General features: G+C 37.9%; 1 protein-coding gene across 8 annotated transcripts in view; it reads left to right on the top strand.

Moving 5' to 3' along the window:
* The window catches only part of TPST1 (tyrosylprotein sulfotransferase 1), a 30,835-nt gene extending 20,069 nt beyond the window's left edge, over positions 1–10,766 (top strand). Inside the window, exons 4-8 of one of the 8 annotated variants that reach the window (XR_012777925.1) lie at positions 1,343–1,463; positions 4,784–4,899; positions 6,671–6,791; positions 7,798–7,848; positions 10,719–10,766. Coding sequence is in view for 2 of the 8 variants with exons in the window: in XM_075517651.1 (XP_075373766.1) it covers positions 7,798–7,848; positions 9,610–9,654 (96 nt within the window). In the remaining 6 variants the exon portion in view is untranslated. Of the gene's footprint in view, positions 1–1,342; positions 1,464–4,783; positions 4,900–6,670; positions 6,792–7,797; positions 7,849–9,609 lie in introns of all 8 variants that reach the window. The other 7 variants (XR_012777926.1, XR_012777924.1, XR_012777927.1 and 4 more) reach the window with 7 other exon arrangements.
* The last annotated feature ends 3,060 nt before the right edge of the window (positions 10,767–13,826 follow it).

The raw sequence follows: 13,826 nt of genomic DNA, 5'->3' as shown, positions 1-13,826 counted from the left end.
AAAATGCTTTGCTTTGTTTTCCCCACAGCTTTAACTCGTTTGTATTTGGGGATGGGGGACGGATATTTCAAAACACTTTAAGGTGTTTGGGAAAAGTCGGTCGGGGGGAAGAAGAGAGAGGGAACTGTGATGTATTAGTTTTGCCCATCAGGGATAGCATATGCTGCCCTGTGGGTTTCCCCTTCTCTTCCATGAATTTATTTCTTGCTGCTACAGCTTGCAGAAGAGGGTGTTTATTTAAAAAAAAAAAAAATTAGTTTTCTTGATCTAGATTTTCCCAGCCTTTAGGAACTGGCAGTTGGTAAGTTAAATGTGTTATTGCATACTCTTAGCTGTTGAATTTGTAAATTACTGTAGCACTACTTTTGTTCTTGCTCCCTTTTTACATTTCTTCACCTGGGATAGTCTTTCACAGAGTTTTGTACTGGGTATGTTGTTGGAGATGAAGCTGTCCAAATAAAGTCTTCCCAAAGTTACTCTTCAGTACATAATAAGAATCTATATAAATCTTGCATGTAACTGTTTATTGCACAGTTTGTGTTTGGAAGCTGTTCTATTATATTTACATTTGTGGTCTCTGAGAACTTTAAACTAGCACAGAATTTGAATTTTATTCATTGAAAACAGATAAAGTTTAGACTTCTCAAGCTGAACTGTGTTGTGTTAGTATAGTAACCCCTTAGAGTGTCTAACTTGAGATAATGTTGAATTATCTGACACTTGCTACTCTGATAGCATCGTAGTTTCTTAGTCCATTTAAAATGGCGTGAGCTAGCACTTCAGATGAAGGTAGTTGCCCCTGTCTGGCAAACAGAGAGCAATAGTAAGGGGGAAGGACTGATTTTTTTTTTTTTTTTTTTTTGGTGTGGTTTTGAGGGGGGGAATTTTTCAGTTTTGTGGGGGTTATGTAATGCTGGCTTAAATTGATGGTGGAAGTTGCAACAACAGGGTGGAAGCCCAAGACCGCTGAAATTACTGGCAGGGGAGATTCTGGCTCCACCTAAAGATGGAACAACACTGTGTCATCTAGTTCATTGCTATCAGATACGTTAAAAAACAAACAAATCATCAGTTGTTGTTACGGAGAGTTCTTGTTTTATATGATTAAAAGCATTTTTATGCTGTACATATAAAATCATAAAGATAAGTGGAGTGAAAATGTGAAAGTTGGTCAGGATGTAAGACACTCATAGCTAGAAAGCCTCTTTTGAATGCAGACAGGTCAGTATTTTATAACTAGAAGTCTGTGTATTGCCCAGTTGTAGAAGACAATTTAAAAAGATTCCAAACTTTAAACTGCATGATGTCTTTGTTCTAAAACATGCTTAAATGCTGTTTGTAGAACTGCATTTATACTGCACTAACTGCACTGAGCAAAATCCATCGCCTCTTGGAAAAGACTACAAATTAGACTTAACAGTGACCGTTCAGCAATTTCAAAGCTGCTGCTGTTACTCCCGAAGGTAAGAACTGACAGCATAAGGGTGCCTAAAACAAGGGCTAGTACTGGAGTAAAATGTAAAGGAATGGCTAGTGTGGTGCAAAATGTTAGCTTCCCCTAAGCTTTCTAAGCAGTTAGGTCCAGTTCTTGTTTTTCTTTTTCCTCTTTTCTCCTCTTCTATCCCCCTGCCGGTGACTTGCTTATGTACAGGTTCAATATTTTTTTTTTCTTCAGTCTGGAAACAAAATGATGATTCTCACCAGCTAAAGTACAGTGCTTGAATTACAATTTCTATGTGCTTGTAAGTAATGGAAGGAAAACAATGCTCTCTGCTAACTTTGGATTTTTCACTTTAACGTTACCTGCCTAGGACACCAAAATGGTTAGGTTGGTTTTCTGTGCTCCTGTAGCACAGCACAAAATAATAAGATGCAACCAGTGTTTGTACTTTGTTTTGTCATTTTAGTTCTGGTTTTGTTTTAGGAAGTAACAGAGTGTGATGCTAACTTGATCTCTTCTTATGTTGGTCTCCAAGTGCTATGTGGTGTTGTGAAATAAGACATCTCTGACAGTATCTGCACTGGTGGAGTACAAATCTAACACGAGTATAACAGATTTTTCCGATGTTTTCAATAACAAAGCCATTAACTTTTTGTTCATCTGTTTTATGTTAGGCCTGACAATATTATCTCTTATGACACTTTATCTTGTCTCAGTTAAGGAACGCAGAGCAGAGAGAACAAGGTCTGAATAGTGTTGCACTGTTCAGCAGATCTCTGCATGTGACCCTCAAGAGGCAACCTTTAGTTATGCAGTGAATGCAGAATTGTGTTATCTTGTGTTTTGCTTGTCTGTTCATTTTATCATGCTTGCAGGGGTTCCTTCCTTATACATAACTGACTACTTCCCCCCCCCCGAGTTTTAACAAATTCTACATCCTGAACATAAAGGAAAATAACATCCTGTAACTAAAAGGTGTTTTCATCGGCAAATGATGCAGAAAATGCAAATAATTAAGCTGTCTGAACTGGTAGCCCCATCACTTTATGACGAATTACAAAAGTAGAATCACTCCATGTTAGAAGAGTGTTTGATATGTCCTTATCAATATTGTGAGTTTGTGTAAAAGTGTATGTCAGCAGTTTAACAGAATATACCAAAAGTGGAGAACAGCTCATAACTGTGAGACTCCAACTTATGCCCAGTAGAAACTGGCTTATTGTTATGTTATGATTGGCTAAGTGGTTTCCTTTCACATCTGTAACATATTACATCAGATTTTCTTTGGCACATACTTCCCACTAAATGAATTTGTATGCTTGGAATACATACTCCAGTCACTTCTTTTAACTTCTTCATGAAGTTATGTTCCTTGCCCTGGAGAGATCGAGAGACAGAAGTGTACAGAACTCTATAGAAAAAAGCTATGGCTTTCATCATAACTGTTTAAATACATGTGGATTCTTCTAATCACAGCTGAAAGCTGTTATCTGTGTCTGTTTTATATTCTGTTGATGGTATTTTCTGCAGTAACATCTAGAGGAAAAAACAGAGTTCTATTAACTCCTGTTTTGTGCCTGTTTTAAATTGTGAGGAAATGTCTCCTGCTGTTAAGAGTCAAGATATCCATGACAATCATGATTTCAAGACTTTGTATTTGAGGTTTTAAAGACAGAAACAATCTATGATAAAGGGTGCGAAGTATATTTGTACTGATGCATGAGAACAGTTACTTGTGTTGTCAAAGATGTGTAATTGTGGAGGTATGCTGTAATGACAGGCTGCTCAAGGCTGTGCATCTCTATTGACGTTGGTTAAGTTAAGCATAAAGGCATTTGGCTTTGTGGGCATTTTCTCTGATATTTAAAACAAAAATTGGTTGTTTTTTTTTTTTTATCTGTCTTGTGACCACCAACAGCAAGACTTTCTCAGTGTTCTTTAAATTTAATACCCTCTTTAGTGGGTGTGTCTTCCAGCATGTGGATTCCCAACTGCATTGTTTTTCTCCAGAGGTGCTGATATCTTCTTTTTTTTTTTTAAACCAATTATGCGTATATGTGATTAGTAAGGCGTACAGAGTTATTAAACAAAATACAAAATTAGGTATGGTTGTAAGCTGCCTTTTGGCAGACATTCATAGGCCTGTCTAAAATCTTGCTCTTGTTGTTCCTACAGGGTAAATATTTACATCTCAGATGTCCTATTTCTTGGCAGTTCCAATAAAGAGGTGAAGAATTGTGTAAGCCTTGTAAGCGGCCTTAAAAGTTAAGGAAAGTCTGAAAGAGCAAGATGAGGGTGCATCCATGTACTGTGCAGTACAGGATTGTGTCTAGAAAGGGGCTCTGTTCTCTTTTTGCCATTGTGTGTCCCCCCCTTTTTTTTTGACAATTAAACATCAATAGCTTTGTACTCTGCAACTGTGATGTTTTGAAAATCTAGCAAGCCCAAGTATACTTACTTGCAGGCTAATGTTTAGACAAAAAGATCCATTATCTCTGTGTACTGGAACTGACCAAATATAATGTGACTCTCTAAACCAGGCTTGAAACTGGGTGACAAGGAGTGCTTTAATCTTCTATAAAGATGAATTATAGGTTACGCTTCTGAGTTATGCTTCTGTTCTTAAGTTTTCCTTGTGTATTTATAAGGGTTTTCTCTAGACAACTAGATGTGAAACTTGTTTTCTGATCTCTCTTTGAGAATAATATGCATTTAGTTTGGCTATAAGAATGTGTTTTGTTTTGGTTTTTTTAATAGAACAGCTTGAATACTGCCAACACTGAACAACAAACTGACACAGATTCTGCCCCCCCCCCCCGGCCCTTGGAAATCCATTTGGACTTGCAAAATAATTTCCTTAGAAATGGTAAACACCACTTCTTCTGCTCAATTTTACTGAATTCTTGCTTAGACTGGAAATCATTCCTATGTCCTGCTTCTCCCTCTCTGCTGCCACTCTCTGAATAATGTGTTTCAGACTTAGAAATTGGTCAGAAAAGAATTTTGAATCTGAAACCTCTTAATTTCTTTGGCTGCACATGGAGTCATTGTTTTTAGAATTTCTGGATTGCAGTTGATCCCTGGGTTTTGATTCAAGAGGGACCACTTAGTGTTTTTGGAACTGCCTTGAGACTGCATATAAACTAGTTTAATCTTGACAAAACCCGCATTCTAGATAATGTCCTGAACCAAAATGAGGCACACACTTGTATTTTAAACCTAATCTAGACACCTCTTCTTGGGCCTGTTGTTGGTTAGATTTGCCTTTGTAAATTGTGGTGTGTAAATCATGATATTTAATGTGAATGTAATAAAAAATGCCCCTGAAACATTTATTTCCAGGCTATGACATTAGTGTCATTATTTTTCTTAATATTGCTGATGGACGAATGCCCTTGACTATCCACTGTTGGTGCTTATTAGGAGTAAATGCTGTTGCTACAAAGGGCATTACAATGGTAAGGTTTTTAGAGCATTTGTATATATAGATATATAATATAAAAATTAGACCAAGTCATAATTGCAGGAGAAGGAAAGAAGCAGGACTCCAGAGAGACAAAGATGGTTTTGGTCACTCTGGTTTTGAACCAGTCACAATGTACCATCATCAGCAGCATTAACCGTTTTTAAGAATTCCCGGAAAATGACTGCAGTGGTTTGCCAGAAAAGGTGAAGAAGTTTGTCTGTTTCTCCCAACATCAGCACTAGTCTAATAAAAGATACTGTTTTTTATTGTCAACCTTGCCTAGGTTGTTCTGTAGCATTTTTTGATGTGATAATATTGTTGATTTGTAACATCCATTTCTGCTGTCTAGAACACAGCCTGCATTTTAATGGCTTGGTGAAAAGCTGAAAATATGAAATACTCTCCTTCATTTATTAATATTTATAGTATATCTAGGCTCCAGTAAGCCACACACTGAATTTTTGACCAGTGTGGCTTTCATTAAGGTTTCCATGGGAATGACAGTACCCCCTAGCTGAATATAAATGAGAGCTGTGCCTATCATTTTGAATCAGTCTCTCTATTTTATCTAAAACGCGGAATATTGGAAGGAACAGGGTTCTGCAATGTGTGTAGAATTCCTACTCGCGTGTCGGGACTTAGTGAAGCCTTGTTGTTTGGATGTGTTTAGCCTGGTGATAAAGAGTAATAAGAACTGCCAGCTCCTAAGTCTGCTCCACATGAGTCATCTGGTTTAATGCTGCAGGCCTGGTTTGGGGTGAGGTGTCTTACAGGCAGGAAATTCTGAGCTGACGCGGCTGCAGTCCTAGGCCACTGCAGTATACTGACAAAATGAGTGCGTCTTTATATTCTGGTCATCTCTTCACAGGAAAGCAGAGAAAATGGATGCTGTTAATAAGCATCCCTTGACTTCCTGAATCTTCTTCCTTTGACGCAATTTGCAAACCAGGGAGTGCAACTCTGAGTGAGGCTTTAGAGTAGCCCCATTTCCATTTTATGGCTTTATAGAATTCTCTAAATAGGTTTGTCGCTTTTGATTTTTGTATGGTTACAGCTACACAAGACTACAAAACTTGTGACATTAAGGTGTTTGGTCTTTTTGTTTCAGTAGATGGTAAAACTCTTCCTTTCAAGTATACTTATTTTTGTGGGGTGGGGTGGGGAGAAACACCCCCACCCCCAAAAAAAACCCCAAAAAAACCAACCCCAAAACAAAACCCCCAAAACCCGGAATACCTCCTCCACCCCTTGGAATTTATTCCAGTTTAATCTCAGAAGCAAACAGCTTTTAAGAAGGATCCTCTAGAGAGAAGACAACACGTTGCCAATTTATTTCCTAATTGGTCAGATAGTGGAAACACTTGTTTGGTGTGGCTGTTGGTGTGTTTGAGGATATTTATTGCTTGCTCTTTCTCCAAACAATGTTGTTTCAAAACTAGTAGTATGCTCTAAAAGATTAGAAATTGTGGTAATGACAAACTCTCATGAACTCAGGCTGGTAATGAGGCTACAGTTGTTATAAAGTCATAAGCTTAAGAGTTGCTGGCTGTAACTTTGTGACAGCCCTACTAGTATGTGGAACTCTTCTGTACTGGTATGTGCAGCTATTAAATCTATATGTCTGTTAGTATAGGAAAGGATTATCCCACGGATTTTTTTTTTTTTTTTACATTTCTGTAGATGAAAAGCAAATTAATGACTAAATGGTATTAAAATAATAAAGGAAAACTTAAGCCTTATCCAACCCTGTGCTCTCCCTCCAGGAGCTGGGATTTCAGATGTGTGGTTACAGCCTATGGGGGAAGGAGTTAAGTGTCTGATCTCATGCAGTGTGTTTGCGAAGTGACTCGAGGTCTGGCATGGCGTACTTGGGGAAAATTGCTAGTAATATATCGGTACCTATTATAATGGTATCTGTGTGTCTTTAAGGATTAAAGCAAATATGTTAACTTTCTTATAACCTGAAAACTACACCAGCTAGATATGTATAATAAAGGGATAGATATGTGTAAAATAGGGTAGAAGGAGATGCTGACGCTCCTTGAGTGTCAACCATTTTAACAGCATTGAAACTTAAGTTGTGAGCACTTTCAGACTTTGACTGTAGTCGCATTGTCTCAATGACCTATATCAAAAGTAACAGAACTTTCCTTTGACAGGACAGGAAGATGGGATCAGTTGTTCAAGTGTGATACTTCTGTTTGTGTGAATGATATATATTTTGTACATAATGAATACTGTGACACATGAGAAAATGTTGTATTATGTGACATTTTGGTTGAGAACTGAATGTTGTTTGTTGCCTGGCTGGTATATCAGTTCTGACACAGTCCATGAGATCATGACAGGTAGCTCTCTTGAAAAACTTTAAATGGAGAATCTTTTAACTGTGAATTGTAATAAAGCCCAAAAGGAACTTAATTTATTGAAGATGCTAAAATGTGAAGCAACAGATGTGTTATTTATAAACTTCAAAAAAGTACGTATTGTAGCAACTCACTCCTAGAGTATTTAATTATCCTGTTAAAAATTTTTTTCTAAAAGCATAGTGAATGGATTATACAGGACTTGATTAATAATTCGAGCAAGCTTGAAATGTAAGATGAGTTACATAGTTTTACCGTTTTAATGCAAACAAGGTCAGTGTTGAGTACGGAGAAAGCCTGGGACTGAGCATACCGCTGTAGAACTACTTCGGACAACCAAGCCTGGTGAATAAAACTTGCTTTTACAAATAGATTGTGCTCAGTTTAGGGAGATCTGTTTTAGCATTACTGGATGCTAATAATCCAAAAGAATCCATCCCCATCCACCTCCCCCCAAGCTTTTTAGCATTTCAAACAGTAGTGAATGCTAGCTTTGAGTAGTATATTGTTTTTTGTTTTTCCAGGTCTATAAAGGTGAATTTCAGCTTCCTGACTTTCTTAAAGAAGTGCCACAGGTACAGTATTGGATTAGTTTCCTTTTTGTGGGTGTAGCGACAAGTTAGTAGGCAACCAGTCTTTATAAACCACTTCTTCGTAAATTTGATTTTCTGTTTGATCGTAAGAGAATAGGTGACTAGAGATTATGAGAGAATAGCTTGTCTGTGAGGTTGAATCTCCAGCGCTCCTGCACTGAGCAGTCCCAAGCCTCTTTTGTGTAACTCCAGTGTTAATAGTATGGTGCTTGTAAACCTGAGCTGACTGAATATTGCTGTGAAACTCAAGGAAAGTTTTACTCTCTTTTGTGTAAACCAAACTGCAAAGTTTGTTATTTGTAGAGAAGCTTTATCTTTTGTTGCCTTGCATGGAAAGGTTTAAAGCAAGTGTAGTACAGAGAGCAGAGATAAGTAATGAGAGATTTTTAAAAAGAAATACTACTGTATCGGACAAAACAAACAAAAACAGTTCAGCCATGGATAGTCATAGTGTGTTGATTTAACATTCAAGTGAGCTATTGAACTTCAGATTTACCGAGAATTTGTAATCTGGTACCCTTCAAATGCTGTTAATTGTCATCAGCTACCTAAGGGACCTAACCTTTGCAATAGTGGTTGCAAAAGCAAAATCCTTATCATGGAGCTCTCTTAAACCGCAGGATCTCTTGACACCTTCCCCCCAGCTATCTGAATGTGTGGGAGGCATGCTTCCAACCTCATGCCCTTTCCTCATGTAGACATGATGGACAGGTTTTGGGCTGTAACCACTAGCCCATTGACGGACATAGGAGTTCAGTTTGGAAGATGGCATCCCTTGCTGCTGGGCTCCGTGTCTCCTGAAGTAACAGAGCAGACAGGATGGACTTGTTCCATGGAGCTGCCTGTTGGAGTGCTCCATTTCAGTAGCTTGAAGGGCTTCTCTGTGTGTGTGTTGTCTTTTTTTTTTCCTCTCCCATGTGAAGTGAAATTAATTCTCCCTCCCATAGCCTTGCAGATTTAAGCTCTGCTAATCTAGCCATGAAAAATCAGAGCAGATGATCTAGACAAGGAGCAAATAATTAATTCACCTTTATCAGAGAAATAACAAAAATATTTGTGTTTTATTGCTTAAATGAAATATTTTATATGAAATAAGTAGAACATGTAGCAACTGATTTTCTTTTCTTGGGTAAGAGCTGCTCAACTAGGCTCATAAAAATACCAGTTTTTGTAGGCTGTATAATTGATGTCTAAATGCCATCTAAAGTGCTAATTGTGCTTTGATAGAAAAAAACAGGAAGTGGCTCATGACTATTACTGTCTCGGGGTGTGCTCAAGTAAAGCTAAGTAGAAAAATACTTGGGTTTTTTTTTTTTTTCAATTCCTCCTGCATATACAAGAGTATAGCGTAGCAGAATTGGGAGAGAAAGCATTTTTAGGGGCACTCGGCCTCCAGAATTGTGTATCTCTGCTTGCATTACTTTGTATTTCTATTTGATTTCCCATCCTTAATGATACATACAGTACAGAAGATTATTTAGAATGTAAGTGTAAGTAGCCTATCAAAAATAAAAGAATTTGCAATGTCTTCTAAAAGAAAAAAAACCCCAACTAATAGGCACAAGCTTTCTTGACTTTGGATCCCCAGTATTAGGAAAGGACTCTTTATGACTTTTGTTAGATGTAGAGATTGAAGAATACACAGGGGAATCTACCACATGCAAACAAAGCATTTTGCCTTACTCCGTTCATTCAAACGAAAATTAATTGATTAAAAAGGAAAATTGGTTTCTTTTGTTCCAGCCAAAGAAGACAGTAGAAAGGAAGTCTCGTGGCAAGATAAAATGAACATGGATCAGTAAAGTCGAATAGCTGTAGTATCTGTTTCATGTTTCCAGAATATAACTTTTTGCTGTGGACACCAAATCTTTCTGATAAATCTTTGTGTGATCTCTAATGTGGGCTTCGCTCTCTTACTGGATGTTTGCCTGCTCTCACCCTTTGAACAGTTAGTGCTCATGCTTTGCAAGTTGTGCTCAGCTAATAGAAAACCATTAAGAACCTGGCACCACGCAGCTAAATGTGCTGTTGCTCACAGCATTGTTCACTCTCAACTGCTGGCCAAAACGTCTATGCAGCTTAACGGCAAGACAACTATTTAAATGTGTGCTGCTTAAAAGTTATTGTCAGCAAATTGTATTGAGAAAGTGTGCTGTAGTTATTTCTAATGCTTTCAAATGTGATTACTGTGGTTATTTCAAGATTATCTACAACCTTCCAGATAAAGTTGCAGCATGTATGGCTGCAAGCATAGGGTGTGTCAGAACAGAAGGAGATTAAATATTGCTGATAAAGGTTTCTGGAAAATGCAGGGAGATGAGCTGTCTATAAAATTTAGCACACTGCGTATAGATAGTGTGCTAGCAAAATAAATCATCCTTGAACTGTCTACAGTATCTGTTAGTTAAATTATGCTGTTTGTATTTTCCAGTTATCTTGTGATACATCAAAAGAACTTGGTCCACTATTACTAGTAAATGTCCTCTTTCGATCCATATGATAGGGAGGTTTCAAAATGGGACTCTGCTAAATTTCAGGAGGTGGATTTGTACAGTTAGCTTGGTATGATTACAGTATTTACCAAACTGAGCAGAATTATTCAAAGTAAGGAAAGATAATCTAAAAAGCAAAAATAAGCTTTGTGAAATAGTAAGAGAATATTAAACCATAAAAACTGACGCTGGAGTTGAAATTGATGCTGATAGTGTTCTCCCTTAGTATTATACTAAAGATAAAATTAACGTAATGTAACTAAGCGGCTAGGTGGTTTTTAGTACAAACATTGGTGCTGATAATGATATTTTTCCTCTAATGTAAAATAGCTAACTTCATTTTAATTATTTACTTGACAGACTGAACCCATGGAATAGAAGATACAATGGATATTTCTTGCACAGAAGGTAATAAAAGAGCATGCAGTCCTGCTCATTTGCTCTTCTTGATTTAGTTAAGGTGATTTTTTTAATAAACTTGTGTAACTCCATGTAAGGTGCTGGGTAAGAAGAAAACAAAGATACGGATCTTGATTCAGAATCTCTAAAAACCACATTGAGCTAAGTCCTAGTGGTGAGAGCTACAAAAGCATAGTGCATGTGCTTTAAGAATGATAACGCAGTTCTACATGGCTCATCACAATTTGCAGTATCTGCTACGATGTTGGATTGTCAGCAGTATTTTAGAGCTTGAAATTGAAAGGAGTACATAAAACTGTACCACTACTCATCCAGGTGTTCTTTAGCAGAGTTTCTTGTTCATTTTACTATCTGTGTGTCTTGCCGTACTATGGCATGCTTGCACAACAGATTCAGGTCCCCATTTTAACAAAATAGCGAAACTTTAAAGATGACGCTTACTCGTCTTTGTCTTTCATTTTAAAATCAATTGCCCTTCCTAGATAGAGGAAACTGCTAACGATGAGCCGATTTGTATAATTTCCTTTTAGTATGTCCCATAGCCAGTATTTTCAATAAACTGCATTTTAGCTGTTGAATTAACAATGGCAAAATTGTGCAGGGAACTCAGTAAATCCAGAATAGTTAACAAATGAATGGTGCAAGACTTACTGTATTAATCCAGGATGTTTACTTGTCAACCATGTTATCAAATGTTCTAGCTTCACAAGAGAAGATGGCAAAATGCATCCAGTTTAAATATAGCCAAAAACAACATGCCACACAAATATACCCAGCACAGATATTGATTATGTGGCCATAAATATAGTACTCTGTATAGCCCTAAATATAGCCAAAAGCATCGTACCAATTAGCAATAATGGATAGAAAAGTTTTCCAAAGATTTAATTGCAGGCCTTCACTCTGAAATCGATAGAGAAACCATAATCTCTTCATGTAGTCAATGTTAAAATGACTAAAACATCTACTTTGTGAAAAATGTATTTAAAACTACAATATGTCTATCTAAAGCTGCTGTCCAGTTTCTGAGAAATCGAAGTGTTAACTTCCCAGCAGTAACTACTACTGATACATTGTAATGAGACACTTTCAGCGTGTAAATGCAGCCCACTTTCACATGTATTCTGAATAAGTGGAAATTCAGATTATTTTTTTTTTTTACATCTAAATATGTTCCAAGAAGTAACTCTCATAATAAGTGATGGAAAAGGCAGCCACATTCCTTACAGGAAAGTTTTTAGTGGCTGTGGTTAGTCTTGACAGTCACTTTTCACCTCCTGAGGTAACTGATTACACTTAATTATGCATTATTTGTAATTACAAAATGTTATCAGGGATAAAAACAGAATATGACATTGAAAGCTTAAACATAACTTTATTTTTCTTTTTCTTCAGAAAAAAGACTGCTGCCTTTTCAATGGAAATGATCTTACAAGGACTGTCCCACTGAGATCAGTGAGGTGTACTGCTCATGGCCTGCTTTTTTTCAGAGTTTTCTCCCCCATTTCTTTAATATGTTTTTGTTCAAAGTTTTGTTGTTGTGAGCGCATGTAAACCTGTCTAAAAAAAAATCACTGATGTTAATGTAGAACTGTATTACACTCGCACAACTGGTTTTTAAGGTTTTAAAAAACGCAAAGCAATGCCTGTCTCCGAAATTGCTATTCTGTCTTAATTCCAAAACTCCATCTTCAAAGATAATTTTTTGTTTTTCCTGTAGCAGTTTGGTTTTACATGTATGAAGCTTTCAAAAGAGTGGTCTGTGCTTGTCCTAAAAGATTTTTGGTGGAACAGTTGTTTGTTTTATTCACATGTGGAAATTGTTAAATATCTTTTATTTAAAAAAAGTTGATAATTTACATGTACAATTACAATTCAATGATCTTTTGTATTTTATTTTTCAAAATAAATGCTTTAAATGTGATTATTTTTTTATTAATGTGTTTGCCTCAGTTAAGATTTAAATAATTCAAGATACTGATATTACTCAGATGCAAGATATAATCTAATGTCCTGGGTTTGGATCTCTTTTTAAGGTTTGTGGCTGAATGCGTTTTGCTTGCTTTTAATAGCTGGGTGATGAGGAAAAAGTAAATTAGAGTACCCTACTGAGAGGTATAAAAGAGTAACATGAGATTTGTTTACTGCAGGGGAAAGTAGGTAATTTTTAGCCTCTTGAATTTGTTCCTCAAAAGGAATTGTGTTCAGACAGGTGCTGCTGGGATGAAACGGCTTCTGAAAACCCTGCTGTGAAATTTGTATCCTAAAGCTTTGAGCATGTCAGTCAGTGTGGAACATGATTATTCAAGTAAGGGTTTTTTGGGACGGTTTTTGTGTCTCATTTTCTGCTCACCTCAGTGGTTCTTGGCATATGGAAAGCAGCCTCAGCCTTCTCTACTGATTTTAGAAGAGTTCTTTCCAAAATGCTTGTGCTTCCACAAATCCTGCCTCTTGGGATTTGAAACAGTTTTGGTTTTCCCCTGTTTCTTTTGTTGCTACAACTCCATTTTGAAATCATTAACATGTATTTGTAAAACCCGTAAATGAACGACGTTTCCTTCAGGAAACGAATTAATTTTACAGTTTGGTACAGATTTACCAAATCCGTACCAAATACGGTTCTTTGCAAAAGTAAACCCGGAGCATCCCCTAGTGACAACGCAGGGAAGTGCCACCCCTCGCTTTCTCCCTGGAAAACGCTGGCCGCTGACACACCACCTCCTCACCCCGGACCCGCCGCTGCCTGGGGCGGCAGGGACCGGCCGGCGGCCCCGGCCCCGGCCCTGGCGGCTGCCTGCCCGCGGTGGCTCCCTTTCGCGGTGGAGGGAGAGCGAGGTGCCAGCGCAAGCGTTTCACTAACGGAGCGGTAATTAATTGAGGAGTTATGGGGCGTTTCCCCTCAGAGATGAGCAGAAATGAGGGAAAAAACCAAGACAAGACCCAGACGTCCTTGAGGGGGGGGTTCCCGCCGCCCCCCGTGCGGGGACAGTCCCGGTCCCCGTCCCCGCCTCGGCGGCCCCGCCCGCGCGGGACCCGGATGGGCCCTAC

Source organism: Mycteria americana, chromosome 15 (genome assembly GCF_035582795.1).
Source record: "Mycteria americana isolate JAX WOST 10 ecotype Jacksonville Zoo and Gardens chromosome 15, USCA_MyAme_1.0, whole genome shotgun sequence".
Classification (NCBI taxonomy): Eukaryota; Metazoa; Chordata; class Aves; order Ciconiiformes; family Ciconiidae; genus Mycteria; species Mycteria americana.
Note: the sequence above shows the minus strand (reverse complement) of the source record. Positions and strands in the feature narration are given on the sequence as shown.